Here is a 25,976-nt window from a genome sequence, read left to right as displayed (position 1 = left end):
TCTCAGGCTTCCATGTCTTCTCCCTGGACCTACTCAATGTCCACCTCTTGAACATCAGACTGAGGCCTCATCTTCACTGTCACTTTCCAACCTTGTTGAGGATGGCACGTTGTCAGGCTCAAAAAGCCTCACATTTCCCAGATGGTCAGCAATTTTCAACCCTTGTATCGGTCAGCCTGTTGCATGCCTTAGTGTGTGTGTGTTCCCAAACAGGACCAGTTGCGCTTTGAGTGGGCTGATGTTGGTGGGATTTGGAGGATGATTGAGGCAACAGGGGAAAGAGTTTCAGATACACAAAGTCCCTTCCACCAGGTGGCTGATGCAATATTGCAGTTGTGCCAACATATCTTATCTCCAACCCAAAGCCCTTGCTTGGAAGTGTACTTCACCAGACTGCCAAGAACCTTGCCCTCATTCAGGCCAAGGTGGCAAGACACAGTAGTGATGACACCACAGGCCTTGTTGATCTCTGCACCAGACAGGATGCTCTTGCCAGCATACCTGGGGTCCCACATGTACGCTGCGGCGTGTATGGGATTCAGGCAGAAGTCGTCACGCTTTTTGATGTTTTTCAGAACTGCAGTTTCCTCTGCTTGGAGCAACAGTGAAGTGGGCAGGGCAGTACGGACTTCTGACATCTGCAGCAGTCTGAACAACAGCCAGGATGGCATTGTCTCCCTCAATCCATGTAACGGCTACTGCTATAGGTTTCAGGAGTTTCAGGCTTCTTACCACTCTCTCCCAAAATACATCATCCAGGAGGATCCTCTTGATGGGGCTGTCAAATCAAATATTGTATTTAATATTTATTTTACCTTTATTTAACTAGGCAAGCCAGTTAAGGACAAATTCTTATTTTCAATGACGGCCTAGGAACAGTGGGTTAACTGCCTTGTTCAGGGGCAGAAAGACAGATTGTTACCGTGTCAGCTAGGGGATTCGATCCAGCAACCTTTCAGTCACTAGTCCTACGCTCTAACCACTAGGCTACCTGCCGCACCGTATATTGGTCACATACACATGGTTAGCAGATATTAATGCGAGAGTAGCGAAATGCTTGTGCATCTAGTTCCGACAATGCAGTAATATCTAGTTTGATCATCTAAAGTAATCTAACAAACTATAGTTTTGGCAAGTCGGTTAGGACATCTACTATGTGAATAAAAAGTAATTTTCCCAACAATTGTTAACAGACAAATTATTTCACTTATAATTCACTGTATCACAATTCCAGTGGGTCAGAAGTTTACATACACAAAGTTGACTGTGACTTTAAACAGGTTGGAAAATTCCAGAAAATTATGTCATGGCTTTAGAAGCTTCTGACTAATTTACATAATTTGAGTCAATTGGAGATGTACCTGTGAATGTATTTCCTGGCCTACCTTCAAAGTCAGTGCCTCTTTGCTTGACATCATTGGAAAATCAAAAGAAATCAGCTAAGCAATTTCCAAACGCCTCAAGGTACCACGTTCATCTGTACAAACAATAGTATGCAAGTATAAACACCATGGGACCATGCAGCCATCATAACACTCAGGAAGGAGACACGTTCTGCCTCCTAGAGACGAACATACCTTGGTGCGAAAAGTGCGAATCAATTCCAGAAAAACAGCAAAGGACCTTGTGAAGATGCTGGAGGAAACAGGTACAAAAGTATCTATATCCACAGTAAAATGAGTCCTATAAATCGACATAACCTGAGGAAAAAGGGGGAGGCTTGCAAGCCGAAGAACACCATCCCAACCGTGAAGCACGGGGGTGGCCGCATCATGTTGTGGGGGTGCTTTGCTGCAGGAGGGACTGGTGCACTTCACAAAATAGATGGCATCATGAGGACAGAAAATTATGTGGATATATTGAAGGAACATCTCAAGACATTAGTCAGGAAAATGGCTTAATGACAACAAAGTCAAGGTATTGGAGTGGCCATCACAAATCCCTGACCTCAATCATATAGAACATTTGCGGGCAGAACTGAAATAAGTGTGTGCGAGCAAGGCGGCCTACAAACCTGACTCAGTTACACCAGCTCTGTCAGGAGGAATGGGCCAAAATTCACCCAACCTATTGTGGGAAGCTTGTGGAAGGCTACCCGAAACATTTGACCCAAGTTAAACAATTTAAAGGCAATGCTACTAAATACTAATTGAGTGTATGTACACTTCTGACCCACTGGGAATGTGATGAAAGAAATAAAAGCTGAAATAAATCTCTACTATTATTCTGACATTTGACATTCTTAAAATAAAGTGGTGATCCTAACTGACCGAAGACAGGGAATTTCTACTAGGATTAAATGTCAAGAATTGTGAAAAACCGAGTTTAAATGTACTTGGCTAAGGTGTATGCAAACTTACGACTTCAACTGTACCTTTATTAAGTCAATTTATTAAAGTGGCCAGATATTTGAGTATATACAGTGAGGGAAAAAAGTATTTGATCCCCTGCTGATTTTGTACGTTTGCCCACTGACGAAGAAATGTGTCTATAATTTTAATGGTAGGTTTATTTGAACAGTGAGAGACAGAATAACAACAACAAATACAGAAAAACGCATGTCAAAAATGTTATAAATTGATTTGTATTTTAATGAGGGACTCTGACAACATATCCCAGCGATGTTTCCGTGAAACAGAGATTGTTACAATCTCTGATGTCTCTCTGGAAGGCAACTCGTGCCCTAATTTTGTCCACCTTGTTATCTAGAGATTGGACATTGGCGAGTAATATGCTCGGAAGCAGTGGATGGTGTGCTCGCCTTCTGAGTCTGACCAGTAGGCCGCTCCGTTTGTCTCTCCTGCGGCGACCGCGTTGTTTTGGGTCGGCCTATGGGATAAGATCCCATGTCCAGGGTGGAAGTCCGAACAAAGGATCCGCTTTGGGAAAGACGTATTCCTGGTCATAATGTTGTTAAGATGTAATCTCTTTTATATCCAATAGTTCTTCCCGGCTGTATGGAATAAGACTTGAGAATTCCTGGGCTAACACTGTAAGAAATAATAAATAAAATACATAAAAAAAGAAGCTAAAGCGAGGCGACCATCTCTGTCGGCGCCATCTTGTCCATATCGGCAGACTGTGATATGGCCATTTCTTGGAGAGACTCCTTCCCCTCCAGGAGACTGCAAACATGATGACAACACCACCCCAACGAGTGTTACTGGGCAGCATCTTCTCACTTTGCTGCTATAACTTGATGACCCACATACCTAACCATTTCCTTGGCTCTCTTGTAGAGTGTATCCATTGTTTTCAGTGCCATGATTTCCTTGAGGAGCAGATTCAATGCATGAGCAGCATAGCCAATGGGTGTAATGTGATGGTAGGACTTTAGACCAAGCAGCCTTCATGTTTGCAGCATTGTCTGTCACTAGTGTCTTCAGCTCATCTGCAATGTAGAGACCGGTGTGTCTGTTGTCCCTTGTGCCTGTGCTCTTGTAGAATACTGGTTGAGGGGTGGAGATGTAGTTAATTATTCCTTGCCCAAAAACATTCGACCACCCATCAGAGATGTTTGCAATACAGTCTGCTTTCTCTATAATTTGCTTGACCTTCACTTGAACTCTGTTGAACTGCATCCAGCAAATGAGTAGATAAAGCATGTCTGGTTGGAGGCGTGTATGCTGGGCGAAGAACATTCAGAAATCACTTCCAATACACATTGCCTGTGAGCATCAGAGGTGAAAGAGTTGCATACACAACTCGAGCAAGACATTCATCAGGATTTCTCTGACTAAGTTCCTCCATTGAGTAAAAAAAACTCCTGATTCCAGGAGGACCATGAGCTGTTGCTATCGATAAGGTGTCTGATTCATCATTTCACCTCGAATAGAAGTAGTGGGACATTTTTCAGAGGTTGCTTGTTGTGAGCGCTGAGGGAACTTTATGCACTTGGTCAGATGATTCTGCATCTTTGTTGCATTCTTCACATATGATTTGGCACAGTATTTGCAAATGTACACAGCTTTTCCTTCTACATTAGCTGCAGTGAAATGTCTCCACACATCAGATAGTGTCCATGGCATTTTCCTGTAAAGATTAGGAATAAAATGAGGAAAAAGAAAACAACACAAATACAATTCCATGTACAATTCCATGCAGTTTAAACAACTCATTTGTAAGATAGATGTTTTAAAATGAAACATGTTTGGAAACAGGTTAATTAACACTCCTCGGTTAACAGGCTCAAGCAAGCTAAAACCAACATGGTAGCAAAAACTAACTAGCAGAAATTGTTAAGTTAGAAATGATTTAAATACACTTTGCTGTAGGCTACTATTTACTAGTTAAAAAAATAATAATGTCATATAAAATATATATTCACCCCACCCAGTATTGTAATCAAAACTTACCAGAAAGCATGTCGTCCTTGGCTCAGACAGTGTAGTAGTGTTGGCTCAATAGCAGCTCATTAGTGTAATGGAAGAATTGGGGATAGTTCAAGCAAAATATGCCACAAGACGTAGAATTGCCATGTGTATCACACAAAAAAGGTTCAGTCATAAGCTAACTTTTTTTAAATGAATTTAAGCAAAATTCCCCAAATTCCCAGGCTTAACCTCCCATTGAAAATTTCCAGAAAAATTCTGGAAATTTACTGGAAAGTTTCCGACTCTTGCAAACCCTAGTTGATATATTGCCGATGCTACAATGGAGAGACCAAGACCGATATTCTGAGGCTAGGTCAGATGATGTGTAGTCTGTATAGGATGTATTCTGACGCAGTGCCTGTGTACTCGGCATCCTCGGTCCTCTGTGTACTCGGTGTATTCTGGGCCCTAGTAAGTATACTCTTTAGCTGGGCCACAGCCACAGTGGAGGAAGCCATTCATTACACCATGCAGGGAAGGCAACAGGGGAAAACCAGGCAGACCACGTAGCACCAGACCTGGCTCCCAGCCAACGCCCACTGGCCTTCACAAACAGCCCCCACCACACCCCTCTTTTCTCCCTGTCGCCGTCGTTCCCTGCCCCCTCCAAACTCTGAACTGGGAAGTCCCTAGTGGGAGTCTCAGCCGGATTAATCCGGACTCGATCCGAGGAAACAGGAATATTTATAGAACCCAAACCTTCCTACAAAAAGCATGAGACTGAGCAAAAACCAGAGGCGGGACGAGAAGAGAGATGGGATGAGACGGAGCTAAAATAAAGAAGCCCCAGTCAGATGAGATCCATAAAGCAGAAGGGTCATGGTCCGATGTTTTAGCCCAGGAAGAAGAAGGGAGATGGGGGTGAGAGGTCACTGTTGTGTCCCTGCCTGGAGATGGAACCGTGGCGGAGGTGGACCTATCGTTTGACCTGTCGTTTTGATGAGGGACACCACCTCTTTGGGGAAACTTTATGGGAATGGTTTGGCAACGTTTGAGATGAAAACAAAACAAAATCAAACTCTCTTTGTAAGGTTTGTTTTTTGTGAGGCGTTTTACAGTCAGTGTTGAGTGTGTGTGTTGGGTGAGTGTGTCACTTTTAGACCGGTAAAAATAGTGGTGGTGTAGGAGGACTCTTCCGAGCCTGTTATCAGGCTGCAGTCCCTCCCACATCCACAACCAGGGACTGACCACAGGGCACGGCTAGACACACACACACAAAAGTACAGCCTTATGCAAGGACCCACCAGAAAACACAAACCACACACAAAAACTTACTGAATAAGAAGCTTACAAAAAAAAAGCATACCCTCTATTAATTTTGTCACATTTACACACAAGCATCCAAACAACACACAAACAAAACCAATGATAAACATGGCACCACCGACACACACAAACGTTCTGAGACAAACAAGCAAGCCCAGACAAACAAGCCCATCATCAATCGTGACGAGTCGGAGGTCAACTGCACCCCGGGGACGTGTTGGTTATTTCCATTTGTGCAGACGGTGGAGAGACATGAGCAGTGTGTGTGTGTTTTGAAGGGTCCGAGCAGACCTGAGCAGCTGGGGTCGTTGTATTAGAACATTGAGCCAGCGAGAGCATGGAGTGGTGACCTGTGTTCTCGTTCATCAGTCACGTAAGTAGGCTTGGGCGGTATCTAGACTGTCATACCTTTATAACTACTCCACATGACCGAAAGTATGTGGACACCTGCCCGTCGAACATTTCATTCCAAAAATCATGGGCATTAATATGGAGTTGGTCCCCCTTTGCTGCTAGAACAGCCTCCGCTCTTCTGGAAAGGCTTTCCACTAGATGTTGGAACATTGAATGGAATCAAGTCCTCGCAGCAGCCACAAGAGCATTAACGAAGTCAGGCACTGATGTTGGGTGATTAGGCCTGGCTCGCAGTCAGCATTCCAATTCATCCCAAAGGTCCTCGATGGGGTTGAGGTCAGGGTTCTGTGCAGGCCAGGCAAGTTCTTCCACACCGATCTCAACTAAACCATTTCTGTATGGACCTCGCTTTGTGCATGGGGGCATTGTCATGCTGAAAAAGGAAAGGGCCTTCCCTAAACTGTTGCCACAAAGTTGGAAGCACAGAACCATCTAGAATGTCATTGTATGCTGTAGAGTTGAGATTTCCCTTAACTGGAAATAAGGGGCCTAGCCAAAACCATGAAAAAATGCCCCAGACTATTATTCCTCCACCAAACGTTATACTTGGCACTATGCATTGGGACAGGTAGCGTTCTCCTGGCATTCGCAAAACCCAGAATCGTCCGTCGGACTTCCAGATGGTGAAGCGTGATTCATTGTTTCCACTGCTCCAGAGTCCAACTGCAGCGAGCTTTACACCACTCCAGTCAGCTAACCTGGAGTCCAATCAATGAGATGAGATTGGAGATGTTGGTTAGAGCTGCCCTGCCCTATTAAAAACACTCACAAAATGTGAGTTTGCAATTCAAAAGAAGCATTGGCTGATGTGAACTACGCCTCAAACAAAAGAGATCTCAGAAGACCTAAGATTAAGAATTGTTGACTTGCATAAAGCTGGAAAGGGTTACAAAAGTATCTCTAAAGCCTTGATGTTCATCAGTCAACCATAAGACAAAGTGTCTATAAATGAATAAAGTTCAGCACTGTTGCTACTCCCTCTAGGAGTGGCCGTCCTGCAGAGATGACTGCAAGGGGCGGCAGGTAGCCTAGTGGTGGCAGGTAGCCTAGTGGTTAGAGCGCTGGGCCAGTAACGAAAGATCGAATCCCCGAGCTGACAAGGTAAAAAAGCTGTCGTTCTGCCCCTGAACAAGGCAGTTAACCCACAGTTCCTAGGCCGTCATTGTAAATAAGAATTTGTTCTTAACTGACTTGCCAAATTAAAAAGATTAAAATTGTTTTTTAAATATAAAAGAGCACAGCGCAGAATGCTCAATGAGGTTAAGAAGAATCCTATAGCGTCATCTAAAGACTTACAGAAATCTCTTGAACATGCTAGCATCTCCGTTGACGAGTCCACGATACATAAAACACTAAAGAAGAATGGTGTTCATGGGAGGACACCATGGAAGAAGCCACTGCTGTCCAAAAAAAAAAAAACATTGCTGCACGTCTGAAGTTCAGAAAAAGCACCTGGATGTTCCACAAGTGGATAAATATTCTGTGGACAGATGAAACTACAGTTGAGTTGTTTGAAAGAAACATAAAATCGTGTGGAGAAAAAAAGGCAGAGCGACATCAAAACCTCAACCCAACTGTAAAGTACGTTGGTGCATCATGATTTGGGGCTGCCTCAAGGGCCTGGACAGCTTGCTATCGTCGACAGGAGAATGTATTCCCAAGTTCATCAGAATAATGTAAGGCTATCAAATCAAATGTTATTAGTCACATGCGCCGAAAACAACAACCTTACAAGGAAATGCTTACTTACGAGCCCCTAACCGACAGCGCAGTTTCAAAAAAGATGGATAAGAATAGGAGATAAAAGTAACAAATAAGGAGCAGTAAAAAATAATATATACAGGGGGGTGCCGGTACAGAGTCAATGTGCAGGGACACCGGTTAGTTGAAGTAGTATGTACATGTAGGTAGAGTTAATTAAAGTGACAATGCATAGATGACAACAGAGAGTGGCAGTGGTGTGGAGAGGGGGGGGGGGTGGGGGGGGGGGGGGGGGGGGCAATGTGAATAGTCTGGGTAGCCATTTGACTAGTTGTTCAGGAGTCTTATGGCTTGGGGGTAGAAGCTGTTTAGAAGACTCTTGGCTCTAGACTTGGCGCGCCGGTACGGCTTGCCGTGTGGTTGCGGAGAGAACAGTGTATGACATGGGTGGCTGGAGTTTGACACATTTTCAGGGCCTTCCTCTGACACCGCCTGGAATAGAGGTCCTGGATGGCAGGAAGCTTGGCCCCAGTGATGTACTGGGCCATTCGCACTACCCTCTGTAGCGCCTTGCGGTCGGAGGCTGAGCAGTTGCCATACCAGGCAGTGATGCAACCGATGGTGCAGCTGTAGAACCTTTTGAGGATCTGAGGACCCATGCCAAATCTTTTCAGTCTCCTGAGGGGGAATAGGTTTTGAAGTGCCCCCTTCACGACTGTCTTGGTGTGCTTGGACCATGTTAGTTTGTTGGTATGTGGACACCAAGGAACTTGCAGTTCTCAACCTGCTCCACTACAGTTCCTTCAATGAGAATGGGGGTGTGCTCAGTCCTCCTTCTACTGTAGTCCACAGTCATCTCCTTTGTCTTGATCACATTGACAAAGGCCAGGTCTCTGACCCCCTCCCTATAGGATGTCTCGTTATCGGTGATCAGGCCTACCATTGTTGTCATCGGCAAACTTAATGATGGTGTTGAAGTCGTGCCTGGCCGTGCAGTCATGAGTGTACAGGGAGTACAGGAGTGGCCCAGTCAGAGTCCTGACCTCAACCTGATTGAGATGCTGTGGCATGATCTCAAGAGAGAGGTTCACACCAGACACTCCAAGAATATTGCTGAACTGAAACAGTTTTATAAAGAGGAATGGTCCAAAATACCTCCTGACCGTTGTGCAGGTCTGATCCGCAACTACAGAAAATGTTTGGTTGAGGTCATTGATGCCAAAGGAGGGTCAACCAGTTATTAAATCCAAGGGTTCACATACTTTTTTCACCCTGCACTGTGAATGTTTACACGGTGTGTTCAATAAAGACATGAAAACGTGTAGTTTGTGTGTTATTAGTTGAAGCAGACCGTGTTTGTCTATAGTTGCGACTTCATGCCAAAATCCAGGTCATTACAAAGGGTTCACATACTTTTTCTTGCCACTGTAGTAAATTAGCAAACCAAATGTACAACTGCAGAGCATTGAGCACATTTTAGACAGCTAACTGAATAGCTATAAGATATCCAGCTGGCAAACATTTAGTTGTGAATTCCATACCTGGAGAGGGCTGCAAAACATTGAGTGACTCACAAGGCTCCAGTCTATCGTCGTTGAGTGCTTGTAAACAAACACCACATGACTGGATACTACCGGTAAGCTTCATAACGAAACATTTCGACAGCTGAAACATATTGCACAAGTTAACCGCAGGTATTTACTTAAAAAGTAGCTACAAATATTCAAATGTATGAACAGTTTCAAAGGTATTGAAAAACCATCCAGTGACTATTTCCAAATACCCCAGCATAAGTGGTATACCGCCCAAGCCTACATACATGTACGACTCACTACCCACACTACAGACCCTGTCCAGCGACAGTACAGCCTGGTCCCAGATCTGTTTGTGCTGAACTAGTACTACTCCCTACAGACCCTTTCTAGCTATAGCCTGGTCGCAGATCTGTTTGTGCTGTCTTGCCAACTTGCCATGGTCAACCATAGGACTTGGTAAGACAGCACAAACAGGCCTGGGTACAGATTTCCGTCTCCTACAGAATAGTGCTGAGGCTACAAAAACCTTTAAAAAAAATACAAAATAAAAATCCATGAGAGAGTCTAGAGTTCAACTCCGGATTTGTGATGTGAAAATACACAAAAGGATTCATTCCCCACCGCACAACCTCAAAACACTACTGACCGCGCCAGACGTACTGGGTAGACAGGCCTACATGGCGTCGCTGGAGCGTGCAGGAAGGGACGTCGTGTTCTGTTAGTGCTGGTCCGCCTGTTTCCTCGCTAGGCAGGTCCAGGGGAGCCCGGGTTGCGTCAACAGAAACTTACTGGGTAGACCGGAGCGCTGCTGGCGAACACGGTGTTCTGTGGTGCTTTAATCAAATACCCATCTCTCCAATAAACTCTAACCTGCCTGCTGATGCACGATTGTCTGGGGACCGTCTCCTGAGGACACTGCAGGTCACACAGCTAGGGGTGTGGGAGAGAAAGCCGGCAAGAGTGGGTCAATGTACTAGTAGTGGGTATCGATGGGTCTCGGCAGGTATGCTGTGTGCTTGTGCACTGTCGATGGAGGTGAGAAGGGGCATTCTGGATAGCAACATGTTAAATCTTCAAAAATGAAAGCCAGGAAGGTTTTTCCAATAGGGAAGAAGAGACTCCCACATCTGCTACACACACCAACTGACTCCCTGACAGTGGCCAGAACACATTAACATACATTAGCCATACCCTGCAGCTGAACGCACTGTCCTCGTCATTTCAGCAAAAACAGGCCGGCAGTATCTCCGCTATCTAGTGGGCCCTGGGTGATGCTCCGGTCTACACGTACGCTTCGTCTATCTCTACCTCTCTCCTCCACAGTGTTTACGCCTGCATACAACCCCGGCCCTCCCCCCCAGCCAAACACGACCCAGCATATCCAAACACTCCAGTTTATCTGGGGCGCATCACGGGAAAGACACCCCTGCGCATTCAGATATACCAAGCGGGACCTGACACGCTGCGTTCCTGCCCAGTCTATATCTGTGGTGAATCGTCTGAAGTGAAGTGCCTGGCTGCAAAGAGGCAAGAGCAGGCACGCAAACAGATAGATGTGGGTATGTAGCCCATCGCCTCTCTCTCCTCCCTGGCCACAGAGGGCTCCCCCTGTCATTCTCCACAGAGAGACACACACACACAGAGACAGAGAGAGAGACAGAGAGAGAGAGACAGAGAGAGAGAGAGAGAGGGCTCCCCCTGTCATCTTCCACAGAGAGAGAGAGACACACACAGAGAGAGAGAGAGACAGAGAGAAAGAGATCTGTGGAAGCTCCACATATGACCACCATGACATGAAAGAAAACAAACCCTGCTCCTCCAAAGCCTCACATAAGCCTCTGGGAGTGCACATCCCCTGCCATCCCTCACTTTCCATCGCTCTCTTTCTGGCTCCCTCGCTCCCTCTCTCTCTCGCTCTCTCCCGCTCACCCCCCCCTAACAGTTTCCATCGCTCTCTTCCCATTCCTCTCCCTCTATCCCATAGACCTCCATGAAACCCAGCCAGTATTGAATACAAGAAACCACTATCAAATCGTAACTGTCAGATCACGGAAAGAAAATACTAAACAAAGCTGTTCATTCCTCCCCCTGACTCTGCACCACCCCTGATTTGGGCCACACTGTCCCCCCATGTCCCATTAAGAGTGAGCCCAGCGCCAATGACTCATCAGTCTGTGTTGATATTACTGTGTGAGTGTTTGGTTGTGTTGTCAGAATGTGTTGATAGTACTAAATATGTATTTACCCTGGACTGTCACAGTGTGATAATGGGGCTGATGGGATGTGCACTGTGTTGACAGGATGTGTTGAGCGCTGTGGGTGTGGGTGTCTTTTTTCAGTGTGTCGCCAGTATCAGAGAGCGGAATTGGTTCTAGACCTGGAGCAGGATTCCGTGGATGTGGTTCTGCTGGGTTCTAGGCCCGGCTTCCAGAGGCAGGTCCTCCAGTAGAGTCTGGATGGTGGAGGGGACCTGGGTTACCATGACGAACGGGACCAGGGCCCGGGCGGCCATCTCACGGGTCCGGTAGACCGCAGAACGACCACACCTGGAACAAACAGGGCAGGTTAGAGGAGGAGGATTCTATAAAAAGCCATACTAACTGCCCACACACACCCCTGTGTTTGGGTGAACAGTATACTGTATGAGAATAACTCCAAACCAATGAGTGGATTGATGTCGGAGACTGAATAATAATCCGTTATCTAGCTCTCAGGGAAGCAGGACGATCCCCTTTCACACACACAGTCCTCTACTGTACATGAGAGGTGTCAGGGAATGTGGTCCCTGTTCAGTCACCCTTAACACCTGCTAAAATTAGCCTTGTTTACTAGTGACGGTCCGCCCGTCCCTCTCCAATGTCAAAGCTTGCATGGAGGCGGCATGGGCGGGACATGGGTGAGACGTGTGAGGGAGGTGGGTATGAGGGCCTTTCGGTTGACTTTTGAGGACCGATTGACAGACTGATTGACTTACATTAACAGACAGACATGGCCCCTCCATGTATTGTCTGAATGGTGAGAAGCAAGTCTCACTGGGGCTTTTTCAGCATCTTGTTCCCCAGCCAACACGGGGGTTAAGAGGTGAGGGGTAGGAAAGACAGGAGAGTTACGGGGTAGGAGAGTTAGGGGTAAGGGAATTTAAGGGTGAGGTGACTGGGAGCTGCTGCGACGTTGGCTGTTTGTAGCCGGGGCCTGCTGCGTCACACTGTGTGTGTGTTTACGGGGCCGCAGAGGAGCCGAGTGCTTTACGAGCGGCTCAAGCCAAACAAACAGCCTTTCGCCATGCCACTCTGGAAACTCCAGAGGAGCGTCCATCCATCACCGCGGCGGCTTATGGAACGAAATGTCTCAATTAAGACGTTCTGCTGCTCTGAGAGTTAGCTTGGCCTGGAAGATACGTTTCCAAACGCCACAACTGTCCCTCCCCCTTCTCTACCCATACACTAGAATCACACACACATACACTGTCAACAAATGGCCCCCCACCTGCTGTGTCATAACTCGCAGACCGAAACAAGAGGCCCTGTGTCAAACAGATACAACAGTTATAATTCCTCTGCTCTGAACTGTCTCTCTCTCACACACACACACACACACCCCCTAATGAACAACCCCTCTGCCTGCCCCCTGCCTCATCAACCCCCACAGCCCCATTTGGGCCCCATATGTTAACGATCAGTGCTAATTTGTCCCATTAAAACTCTTTGTAGAGGAAATGACCGTTTGGAGGGGTGTAATTTTAGAAACAGGGCCGTCCGAAGTCGTCTCCAGGGGGTCAGGACACAGACTGGGGACGGGATCTGCTCTAAACACCAGCCCAGAGGAGGGGAGGGCCAGTGGAGGCATCTGGGGCTCATTTGGGTCCTGGCAGTCCAGTTTCCTCCCTAGCGACTGTCTCTGTTAACACTAAACTAGCTCCACTCTGAGCCTTAATGGAGCCCGTTAGGGAGGAATGGATACTGACTGTTACAGTGAAATGAGATCGGCAGAGGAGACGAGACCACAGCGAGAAAGAGAGAGGGAGGAAAAGAGGGAGGGAGGAAGGACATGCAGAGTCAGAGACGCTTGGTCTGGATAGTGGAAAAACGATAAACGGTATCAGGTTAGTCAGAAGCAGTGCCAGTCAGCCAGGGGCACAAAGAGAGGGAGAGAGAACGAAAACAGTCTGTTCATCTTCCACAGATGGAGGGAGTCACGGGTAGGGAGGGACGGGGGAAATATTGCGACCCAATCACCCTTACTGATGAGGGCAGGGCTGAGCCGATAGAGGAACGCAAGAGATGGTGAGATCGGTCAGAGAGGCAAATCAGAGGAAGGGAGCTGGGGATGAGACGGATGGCGGGAGATCGGGATGTAAAGGTGGATTAAGACTGCTGGGATAAGAGTGGAGATAAGTCCAGGAGGTAGGGGAGGAGGTGGCAGATCGTTATCACCCTCCCAGACACATCCACACGCGCCTGGGGGAGAGAGAGAGAGAGAGAGAGACACAAGGCCTGAACCAGAGCAGCCAGGGCCCTGCTATATTTAACATCCTCAACATGTGGGTTTCATTTGAGGGGGATGTGCACTGCATACCTCCACTGACAAGAACCAGCCAGCCAGCACTCTGGCCTTGGAGCGGTTAACCCCCACTGTACCAAACCAGCAATCCTCTATCCATCAGGCAACATAGGGAGTTGAGCCAGAGAGGTGACTGAGCACAAAGCATACATTACGTCGGGGGGGGGGGGAATAAATAGGGGTTTAAATCTTTCAGGACAAACACCATAAAACATACTAGAACGCAAGAAAGTGAGACCCTACTCACAGAGTAAAGCAGCTTGGTCAGTGTCCTGTTGCATAACATCTTAGAGGGTATCATTATGTCTTCAGACAGCTTTTTCTCATTCAGTGGTTATTACAGTGGAACTGTGTGCACTTGGAGTGTGTGTGTGTGTGTGTGCGTGCGTCAGCTCCTCCGCTGAACGTTATCTGGCCGGTCACAGAGCATTCCAACCTCAAGGCCCTGTCCTCCCTGACCCTGTCCTCCCTCTGTCCCAGGCACCGAACACACACAGCCCTCCTCTCCTCGTCCTCCCTGCCTACTTATGGTCTACGGCAGTGTTTCCCAGCTCCAGTCCTGGAGTAGCCCCAACAGCACACATTTCTGTTGGAGCCTGGGACAAACATACCTCATTCAACTCATTTAGGGCTGAAGGAGAAGTTGAAGAGTACTTTTGGGGTTACACTGGTCTAAGGGAGTACCTCTTCAAAAGAGCATCTTAAATAAGACATCTGTCCCCCAGCCCGTATAAACATTGACTTGCACTTGTATTTTCATACTAGTACAGATTTTGCTGAGTACTACTTTATTGGCGGAAAAATACTTCATACGACTGTGATATGGATGGGCGTGGCCTCCGGCTACTGGGCGGTTTGCAGGTGCTGCGGGGGAACATGTTCCAATAATATTTTTACGCCTTTTCTTCCAGCTCCAAGAAATTAGAAGAATGTGCGAGCCGATCCGCAGTTTCCCATGAGTCTGCCCGGACCCCCCCCCCACACACACACACGACACGGTCAGAGCAGCAGAGATAAGGGAGTGGGAATCTGGGAACGCCGTGAGATGTGGCGAGTACACGAGTACCCTCACACATGCATCCTTTGGCACGCGCACACACACACACACTCACACACACACTCACAGACACGCACGCAGCCTCCACACCCGGCTAAACACCGTCATAAACACTTTATAGACCAGAAATTAGGTCTATTCTTGGCACCGTTAGGGTTGGGGACAGCTATGGTTGGTTAGATGTAGATAAGACATTGTTCCGGTGTGGTACAGTCTACTCACATATGCCAAAACATACTGGGTGACCTACCTTATTGTGTACAGTATCAACGAAACACAGTGGCCCATGTGTGATCCAAAAGAGTATGACTTTAGCTAATCACAGTGGGAGGAGGACAGTGAATGACAGTACCTCATGTGAGTTCTAACATCCAATAGCTGTGTGCGTGTCCTTACCTGATGATGAAAGGCATGAAGGGGGCTAGGCCCAGGGGGGAAGAAGACCCGTCCATGGGTGAGGGGAAGAGACGCCCCAACACCAGCAGCAACAGGAACAGGCTGGGGTGCAGAATCACCTGACCCCTGTCACTGGAACAGACGAACAGAGAGTTTCAGTTATTATCCGCCATCTGTAATACTTGGGGTACACGGATTTACCAGCATTTGGTCTCTCGTGACTGAAACATAAAAATGTTATGTCTTATCGGGCTGTTATCATCACAAAGATGATTCCGGTGTGCTGGTTTTGAGATGTCACAGAGGTGCCCCCACAGTTGGAATGTTGGAAGGGCTTTTTTTTGTCGTCACTCGCATTAGTCCCAAAGTAACGTCCTCCTGTCCCAGAAGCAAATCCAGTATCCAGACGAGAGGTTAGGTTTTGGCTTGCCAAGATTAAACATTCGACTTCACCGTCATGCAAGAAAATGGACAGGGTGGGGTCATTTAAAAAAAAGAGAGAGCAAGGAAAAACAAGAAAAGGATCCCCTAGAATAAGGGGGGGCAGAAAGTGGGAGCCGGTGAGCTTCATTTACTTATCAATGACCCGTCTGGACAGGCTCATTGTGCAAGCATGCTATTGTGTTCAGACAACCTTTACACACCTCTATTGTAGTTTCTTCCCATTTCAATCCATCTCTCCTACTAGCCCCTGTATCTCTTCCACTCTAATCCTACATCTCCCTCACCCCCCACGCTCTCCCGACTCAGAATAAAAACCGTCCCTGTGAGGCAGTGGTAACTATTTCATGGTTGGCAATGTCAATCTGAAACACCTAGAGAGAGAGAGAGAGAGAAAAGTGGATGAAAGAAAGCAAAGGCCATAGAAGGTCCCAAACCAGAACCCCTTCCACCCCACTCTGCCAGCTGGGCCTTATGCTTTTCATTATTCCATTCAACAATACAACCCCCCCCCCCCCCCCCCACCGGCTCCTCTGGGATGGCCTGGCCAAGCATTAGGAAACGTTACAGTCCGCTAATTACGGCCCTGCGTAATGTGTTTAGCATCCGATTTCAGTCAGGCACGGCCACGAGTGATGTCATGTAGCACCAGAGAGGAATTGTTAACATATGAAGCTCTGCTGGAGACGGACGGAGAAAGAGAGAGACCTGCTGCCACAAGAAAAGGGCAACCAGTGAAGAACAAACACCATTGTAAATACAACCCATATTTCATGTTGATTTATGTTCCCTTTCGTACTTTAACTACTTGCACATCGTTGCAACACTGTAGAAAGACATATGACATTTGAAATGACTATTCCTTTGGAACTTTTGTGAGTGTAATGTTTACACTTCATTTTACTTTTGTTTATCTATTTTCACTTGCTTTGGCAATGCAAACAAATGCTTCCCAATAATGCCATTTGAATTGAATATAGAGAAAGAGTGGTTTAGTAATTGTTTTTACATTTCGGTACTAATTTGTCTCACAGAGCAAGCCTGTCAACCCGCGCTGCCGACACCCTTACTGTGGCCCGCACCGTACCGGCTCCACTTACTCATTGGTAGCCTCCACTGGGATTCTAGGCTGCATCAGGTTAGTTCCCTACTCATGCCGGACAAAGTTAACACACTTGAATAACTTGACACGGCACATCGCTAGGAAATGTTGAAAACGTTAATTACTGTTCTCAAAACATACATGGCCATGGAGGCTAGAGAACTTTACAACACAAGAAGATACTGGTGGCTTCAGGCTTTGCAGGCTAACTTCCCTTGCTAGCTGACAGAGAGAACTTTACAACACAAGAAGATACTGGTGGCTTCAGGCTTTGCAGGCTAACTTCCCTTGCTAGCTGACAGAGAGAACTTTACAACACAAGAAGATACTGGTGGCTTCAGGCTTTGCAGGCTAACTTCCCTTGCTAGCTGACAGAGAGAACTTTACAACACAAGAAGATACTGGTGGCTTCAGGCTTTGCAGGCTAACTTCCCTTGCTAGCTGACAGAGAGAACTTTACAACACAAGAAGATACTGGTGGCTTCAGGCTTTGCAGGCTAACTTCCCTTGCTAGCTGACAGATAAAGCCAATTCACCACCCTTGTACTTTCAAACCATAACGCAAAACATGCCGATTGCCACCAAAAACGTTATTAATCCACTTACTCGGTCTCTCTCATGTCTCTCCCAAAGATGATCTATTGTCTTAGCCAACTGACTGCGCTCCGACATCATTACTTGTTACGAGACAGAGCTTTTATTTATTTTTTTAAGTCCCAAATGGAAGGGAAACAGATTGTTTTTGGCTGATTTTCATGAGGCTACAGATGACAAACAAAGTCAATTTATCAACAGAGATTTACCATTACAATACATGATTACCATTTTTGTTTTGTAGTTAGATTGGTAAAAACCACATTGACTGTATGAATGTATAATTGATTCATTAATGCATATACAGTTGTCTGAAAAATGTTGACATGAGACAATTCAAATGTAGTTGAACTAAAACGCCCAACGATTGAACAGAGCAGCAGCCGAGTTTGTCTGGATCAAGTGCCATTCTGTGACTTTGGCTAAAATGGCCTCTTTTTTTTATGCCGTCGTATCTTTTTGCTATCGTTTCAGCATCGAGTATTATGATACTAAACCTAGCATCGAGTATTATGATACTAAACCTGGCATCGAAGTCAAAATTCTGGTGTCATGACAACACTACAAGAGATGGAGGGATTGAGATGGACAGAGAGAGAGGGGGAGTGATGGACATGAAAGGTAAGGGGAGGGGGGGGATAAAGAAAAAAAGGTTAACAGGAAATGAGAGGAAAGAGAAAGTGAGGGTAGAGGGGGGTAAAATAGTTCACGAGCCTCGCAAATTACCCTGATGTCAGAGTAGGACTGACAAGCGGGCAGGTTAACAGAAGAGAAGAGATGGGTCTGGATGGAGTTGGGCCTGGGAAGTTCTGGTTTGCCACGCCTCTTACTGTGAAGCACTGCACCGCGCCCTGTACGGGCTCCACAGAGCAGACGACCCAGCTCTGCTCCATCACCGACTGTATTATATGACCTAAACAGACGGTACACATCTGAGAGAAGTTTACAGTCCCGGTCTTTCTATTTGGAGGTTGAGGGGGCCGAGGGTTTAGTTTCGTGGGAAACTTAATGACTTCTACGAGAGGCAATGGAGGGACTGGGAGTGAAAGGTGAGAGTGATAGAACAAGAGAGAGAACAATATAGAGGGAGGGAGGAAGAGAGTCTGAAAACACATCCAATTAATTTGATCCATATTAAGATAACATTGACTGGAGAGCCTGTTCACAGTCCAAAAGCTTTTAGGGGGAAGCTAACTGGTAGAGATAAGAAGGCCAAGACTCTTCCAGAGAGTGGAGGAGTCTGCCCATTCCTCCTCCGAATCGCTCCATCTCTCCCAGGAAACTGTCCATCAGCCCGGCCAATAGCCTTAACGAGCTTCACGGGCCTAATGAAGCAAGGGTTTCATTTAGGGTCCCACAGAAACCAGAGGAGGGTGAGAAGAGGAGGAGAAGACAAGGCTGCTGGGCTGTCAGCTTTAATTTGAGGGTATTTTCATCCATATCAGGTGAACTGCTTAGAATTTGCAGCACACTACACAATACACCCAAAGTTAATTTACGTGTATAAAAGTAAGTAAAAAGTAGAGTATTTGGTCCCATATTCCTAACACGCAATGACTACATCAAGCTTGTGACTCTACACATTTGTTGGATGCCTTTTCTATTTGTTTTGGTTGTGTTTCAGATTATTTACTGTCTATCAGAAATAAATGGTAAATAATATGGGTCTCACAGTATACTGTGCTGGCTTGTATATTGGATTTTATTTTCCATCAAATTCAAGTAACTTTCTGGTGGATGTGGAACCAGGCCAGCACAGCTCAGCTTGTCCTCTCGGCATTGCTCTGTAGTGTGAATCAGACATGAACGTCCCTCTCGGCGTAGCTTGAACCTTAACTCTCACCTGTCCACCGACGCTGTAGCCTCCTCCAGCTGGCTCAGGAGGAAGGGATAGAGCGCCGGGAAACGAGTGAAGAACTCCCGGCCCGTCATCCTAGGGAGAAGGAAAGAGGGATAAGGAGGAGAGAAGTTGTACAGGAGTATTTCAACTGATGTATCTGTGTACAGTAAAACATCTTCAGCCACATACTAGATACATCTGTCTTATTTGAACAGTTGTGTAACATCAGCAGTGGGTGCACCCTACCCAGCTCTGTAAACCATTTGATAATTACATAAGTTCCCTGTGCAGAGAAAAGCAAAGGAGAGAGAGAGAGAGAGAGAGAGAGAGAAACACACTTGTATAGAGAAAGAAAACAACCTCTCCAGCGCTGTCTGGCTTCTAAACCACTTCCTTCCATTTCAAAGCATTACAAGCCAATAAAAAGCTAATTAGGAGCCGGCCAGCAGGGTCGGCTTCTCAGGAGGCTCATGCCAACTAGCAACCACCCCAGACCCAGAGGGAAACACACTTCATTTCAGCCTGCATCGTTTGTTTATCCCCAAGACAGGCAAGGCAAGCAGCGTGTCTGGAAATAAATGTACTGTGGACTGTACTGTTGGTCACTTTATGTGCGTGTTTGGAGGGGGGTAGTGTGTGTGTGTGAGGGGGAAAAGTGTGCGTTCCTGCATGTGAACGGCATTCTATGCATAAACTGACAACATTGAACTTTGGCAGTGTAATCTCCAAAAGCTAAATGCCACCATTCAAGTCAAGCCAATATTTTTTTTGTAAAAGCCAAAAAGTCTAAATCAAGTGCCCTGAAACGTAAGGGGACGAAACGGTTCGGTTAGCCTGCAAAGCCAAACAGCGTAACCCAACAACGTAAAGAGCAGAGCTCACATAAACTTCGGCCAAAACTGCGACAAATACTTTCCCCCCCCCGAAAGGGATACACCCCTCTCTCCTTTCCTCCCTCCCTCCCCACCAGGCCTGGTCCGAGTGAGAGCCGGGGCACCGTCGAGGTAACGAGGTATATCTGTTGTGTCGGCGGGGCCCGCATGTGGTGGCAGCGTCAACGCGCAACATGGAAAACGCTCCCCCGTTTGCAACTGAGGTGGGCCAACGGGGTAGAAGTTACATGTTGCACAAAGACCTGTATTCTTTCACTTAGGGTTAACGTAGTCTTCCTGCCAGGCTGAACGGCATGAACACATAAAACGGTAGAGCAGACGAGGACATGCCTACAAAACCGGTCGATTGCAGGCCTCTGACCTATTCACGTAAATCACCTTTGACCTCTAGACACATGCACAAGCGGCTGCGCGAATGCACACACACTAACCCCTTGCAACGGTACGACTCGTCTTCCTTCTGTAAGCCTTGAGGCTTTTCTACGATGTCAGCTATCTCACAGGGAGATAAAACCCGGCTACCTACAAGATTGACTTGCACTTCTAAGTATTCGAAGAAGAAGGCCTTGGAGATGGCAGAGGACTGTAACAGTAGACAGACAGGCCTCGCCTCTCCTCCCTCTCTCCCTCCATAATGAGGCCCTCTCAGTGGGACGTCTCACTCCTCCACTCGACCCTTCCATGGGGTCAGAGGTTAAAGGTCATGTCTGGGCAGATTAGCCAGGTCAGGGTCAGTGGGGGGGAAGGTGTCTGAGGACAAGCTCCGTCTTATCTGCCTGCCGGGGCCAGCAGGCCTCACAAAATAACAATGATGACTTAACAAAAGCAGGAGAGCGAAAAGGTAAAGACTGAGAACACGGATATACTGTAGCTGTTGGCTTGGGTTTGCAGAGCAAAAGTCTCTTTATGAACTTTGAGGAGTGTTATCCAAATAAAATCCAGACGCGGAACGGATATAAGAAAAAAAAAAACAAAGAAATAACCATATTATAAAACACAACAAACAATCACCTTCAGATTCAAACGTCGTACAAATAAATCTAACACACACACACACAGGCCAGTGGTCAGCTGGCCTGACGGGTCTGATACACTTCACCTCCACTGGAGCCATGGGAGCCAACCCAACACACACACACACACACACACCAAAGGCAAAACGCACACAGCAGTCTGACCAAACAGACCAGCAACCAGCCAGCCATTGGAGTGGACAGCCTGTCACAACGCATCGACTGTAGCCAGAACACACAGCCAAATAATCACAGTAATAACACGAGCCAGACCCAGAACACAAGAGTAGTATAGACACAGCACACACACACACACACGTCTTTCTCGCTCCCACACATATGCGTGCACACAGCAACAACATGAGACAGACTAACATACAGCGAAAAAGTAAATAAAAAACCTCCAAAAACAATTGACTTGGCCCGGAGGGATCAGAAGGCTTCTGGCCACACAAGCAAATTAAACTAAATGAAAACAGACTGTGCGGTTGGACGGGCCAAAACGACCTTGATTGGACTTCATCATGAGAAGGAAAAACATTTCTTCAGATCAACTCCTCTGCCCCCATGGGTACCTGTCACTGTGGATAAGAGCTCAAAATAACCCTATCACACACACAGCATCTACACAGGAACGGGCTTTTAACCCAGGACTGTAAGACTATCACTGTAAACAAGCAATCAAACCCTTTCCTCTAAGCCTCAGCAAGTCTCTACCTACCTGCTCTCTCTCGCTCTCTCTCTCCCCCCCCCCCCCCTCTCTCCCTCCAATCTCCACTCACTCAAGATGTGACCTCTCTGTCCATATCCACAATGCAGTGTTCTGACGAGGCACTCGCTCGGAGCTGTCCTCGGCGGCTAATCTCACCCTTCACGGGACAGAGTCGAGCGAGCGAGCGCCCCCCCCCCCCGTCCAAGCACTGCATTGTGGGTATGTACAGAGGTCACATCTGGAGTGAGTGGGGATTGATGACAGTCGAGTAGGGTGGAGGGTGAACAGAGTGAGCGCTGCAAGGGGTCCTGTCAAAGACTACCCTCCCCCACACAGTAACAAACACACACAGGTCAGAAGTGAAGGCCAGTGGAGCAATGACTGGAGAGCGCGTAGGGGTGCGGGAGGTCAGTGCTAGACAACAGGAGCGTTGCTGTCAACTGGTGGAGGTGTAATGCTGGGGGGAGAGAGAGAGCATGTCTGTTTTGTGTGATTGTGTGCCACTGATCGTCATGTCCATCTGTAGATGGGTGTACAATGTAGCCTACATGCACTAGACTTGATTGAAACAAAATGTTAAAATCATTCCAGAGCCAAGAGTCCTGGATATCACACTGAGAAAAAGCATGAGAGAGTGAAAGAGCAGAACGGGGGTAAAAGAGAAGGAAAGCAGAAGGGGAGTTGGAGAGTGCAGAACATCTATCCTCTCTGAAGACAGTGTGAGAGTCTTGCAGGGAATAGCAGCATTCAACTATGTTCCTGCCATACTCTTCAAGCAAAGAGAGAACGAGAGAGTCGAGTAGGCCTGAGGACTTTTGACCTGGGGCCGAGGGGAGGCCTGCCTGGTGTGGACACACTGCCCCCTGCTGGTACGGGAGAGAATCCACAGGGCAGAGCACAACATGCCAGGTAGAGATCAAAGGTCAAATCATAACTCACAATACCCTTTGGCTTTTGTGTATAAACCGTGCATAAATGCCAATGGGAGATTTGCACTAAAATTTGTTAGCGAAGGTCCAATAGAGAAGGACTGAGGGTGAGCAAGCAGGTGTGGGATACTGCTGCTTTACTACTGCAGTCAGAACTGTTGTCTAGGAGACTCGCTAGGGATCCAGACCTGTTCTCTTTGGAGTGTTCGTCCTTCCCTTTCTTCACTCCAAAGATCCTCGTGATCAGAGTGCTGAAGAGCAGGGTGGAGGAGTTCCTCACCTGAGACGGAGAGAGAAGGGGAAGAAGAGAGATGACATTCAGAAGGCTATCATGTTGCAGGACAGTCAGACGAGGGATGAGGGAGGGAGGGATGACGAAGAGGAGTGGGTGGTATCGTCTTGCAGGACAGATTCAGAGTGGAGAGAAAGGGGGGGGGACTCACAGCCCAGACGGGGGAGGTGAAGCCCAGGACAGCAGCCTGCATTCCCTCAGAGACAAAGGGAATGATGTTCTCCCCCAGACGAGTGTCTCTGTACAGAGCCCTCAGGATGTTGAGAGCATGAACCTAGAGAGACAAACAGGGACGTCACTATACTGCACGTGCAATCATACATGTAACCGCTACAATGTATATTATGCAATTTGATATTTAGCAGAGGCCTTTATCCAAAGCGACTTAGTTATCAGTGCATACATTTTCCGTGTGGGTGGCCCCAGGGGGAATCGAAACCCACAACCCCTGGGATACAGTACAGGCACTTAGCCTATAGTTACTGTACTGAATCAGTGCTAGGCTCAGAATCTCAAAACCGTTCAAAATGTCACCCAGGGAGGATTCCAAAATCGACAAGCTCAGGTAGAGCCGAATTCAATTACAACCACTCTCCCATTGTAACGTGTGATCCCTCCAGTAATTGTTGCCTCAGGTGACAAACTGTGTTCAGCAGTAGTGTTTGGTACCTGAGGGACAGTGGTCTGGTCAGTGGCTCTGTCAGGAGAGGGCATGGCCAGGGCGGTCAGCTCTCTCATGGTCATCTTCAGCAGGCTGCAGCTGGACGACTTGGGCTCGGATGACAACAGGGCCTGGACAGGAGACAAGACCGACACAATGAGGTCAGACAGGCCACAGATGGTGCGTCAGCCTGCATGCCAATAGTCTGGACTATAAAAGCATCCTTTCCTTCAGCAGCAGCACTAATCAGGAAGTAACTGGTTCATGGAATAGCGGCCCTCTGACAGATCTCCACTGTGTTGCCATTGGTGCAGAAGAGGGAAAAGAGACAAGAAAAATAATTCTGAACTTTTGTAGCACTAATTGGTGTTTTAACCAATAGATCAGCTCTTTTGCCCTTAAATTAGGCAAAGGATCAGAATTGGGATCACTGCCACTACAGTCATTAAGTAACACAAGCCTTTGTACAAACACCTCTGGCGTGGTGACATCATCCGCGTGCTGGCCGGCTGTGGGTGCTGATGAGAGACAGCTGTGTCTCTGGCCTGGGGGCAGAGGGTCTGGGCTGGTTCCTGTGACGTCTGTCCCAGGCCAGCAGCACACCGGCCAGCCCTTTCCGGATTTCACCGCAGGAATGGAATGCACAAGCCTGCCAAGGTGCAGAGATCAGCCTCCTCTCTTTACCCTCTCCCTAATATCGCTCTCTTCTCTTGCTACCTCACAGTACCTACTTAATCTTCAATCTCTCTCCCTTCCTCTCCCGCAGTCCACGTCCTCCCTCCCGACCACCGCTCTCCCTAAAGTGTCCCTCTCCCCCCTCTAATATGTGATAATGACAGACAGAGACAGACAGAGACAAAGAAGGATGACTGCTTTATTGGCATGAATGCTTTAGAGGCATGCCAAGAATTTCCTTTCCAAACATAAACACACACCTGGATGTAGAATGGGATGCCTGCGCTGCGGCGCGTGGCACACAGTTTGGAGGAGGGGTCGCTGGACTTGACCTCCTGTAGGACCTCCGTGAGCCAGCGACCAGGCAGCTGCTGCAGGGTTCTGCTTCCACTCCTAACCAAAAAAAACAAAAAGAAAAAAAAATCTCATTAGAGGCTCTTAATTAGCCACGGCTGAACGGCGATGTCAAAAACATTTACAGAACACACGCACGAACACATAATATGTGTTGCAAATATCCTGTATGTGGCATTAAAGCTGTATAACGCACTCACACAAAAACATTGTTTCACTAAAATCCTAACAGCGACTACGTTGTGGTTCTTTAGTCATGTCTCTGACAACAGAGTGTATTGCTGTTCCAGAATAGTTTATCAGACCTAACATTAAGTCATATCACGACAAATGTCACTATTTAGTTTTTTTAACAAAACACAACAACAAAAAAACATGTTTAACGGACAGTTGGTTAATATTTGCGGCAGGGCTCTAGACACATATTTCCAGTGACAAGTTAGACAATTCAAATGGCAGCCTACGATTTAAAAAGTCAGCTATTTCATCCAACACATCCAGGTAATGCATGATTGATATTTTGATGCTCGACCTGTCAAAACAGGACCCAGAATGACACCATTTAGGCTCGACTCGTCAGAGAATTTGCCGACATATTTGTGCATACTGGCCTATAGCAGGGCTCGCCCACCTTTTCTAGCGTGAGAGCTACTTTTAAATTAGGAAACATGCCCTGAGCTACTTATTCATTTTCCCATAGCTTTCAAATAGGCACTCTGTATTTTCCCGAGATTCCGTTTTCTCCGTTGTATTTTTCCTGGTTTTGGATGTTTTTGTTTTTCACTCTAAAAATGACAAATTATTTACAGAGGAACAATTCCATTTCTGAGCCCATGTCAATGCTTAAATAACATCAGAAGACAATTTGAGGGCAAAATAAATTATTGAAAAATAACCCTTTAAAATTGTGCATTTTGCAAGAGTTTGCAAACAAAAGCCCACCTGAATGATACAAACAAACATGATATTATTCTGCCAGGTACTTTGCAGTTGACATGTAAATTGAGAAGGTTTTGGTGGAAAGTCTGTCTACCCTGAAGACAGTTACCATTATCACTAACAGCCTACACAAAGTAAATGATAGACAAACTCGAACCACACAGACATACAAGGGAAACAGTGCTAGAAATGAATTGCCAGATGTTTTACTTTTTAATCCAATTGTGCT

General features: G+C 46.9%; 1 protein-coding gene across 1 annotated transcript in view; it reads right to left on the bottom strand.

Moving 5' to 3' along the window:
• The window catches only part of thada (THADA armadillo repeat containing), a 104,217-nt gene that overhangs the window by 54,208 nt on the left and 24,033 nt on the right, over nt 1–25,976 (bottom strand). The window contains exons 23-29 of the mRNA XM_036982928.1: nt 24,715–24,847; nt 23,788–23,910; nt 23,270–23,392; nt 23,015–23,106; nt 19,283–19,372; nt 15,303–15,434; nt 11,667–11,835 (exon numbers count right to left, since the gene is read on the bottom strand). Of these exons, the coding sequence (XP_036838823.1) occupies nt 11,667–11,835; nt 15,303–15,434; nt 19,283–19,372; nt 23,015–23,106; nt 23,270–23,392; nt 23,788–23,910; nt 24,715–24,847 (862 nt within the window). The remainder of the gene's footprint in view (nt 1–11,666; nt 11,836–15,302; nt 15,435–19,282; nt 19,373–23,014; nt 23,107–23,269; nt 23,393–23,787; nt 23,911–24,714; nt 24,848–25,976) is intronic.

Source organism: Oncorhynchus mykiss, chromosome 1 (assembly GCF_013265735.2).
Source record: "Oncorhynchus mykiss isolate Arlee chromosome 1, USDA_OmykA_1.1, whole genome shotgun sequence".
Classification (NCBI taxonomy): Eukaryota; Metazoa; Chordata; class Actinopteri; order Salmoniformes; family Salmonidae; genus Oncorhynchus; species Oncorhynchus mykiss.
This window is presented reverse-complemented; position numbering and strand designations above follow the sequence as displayed.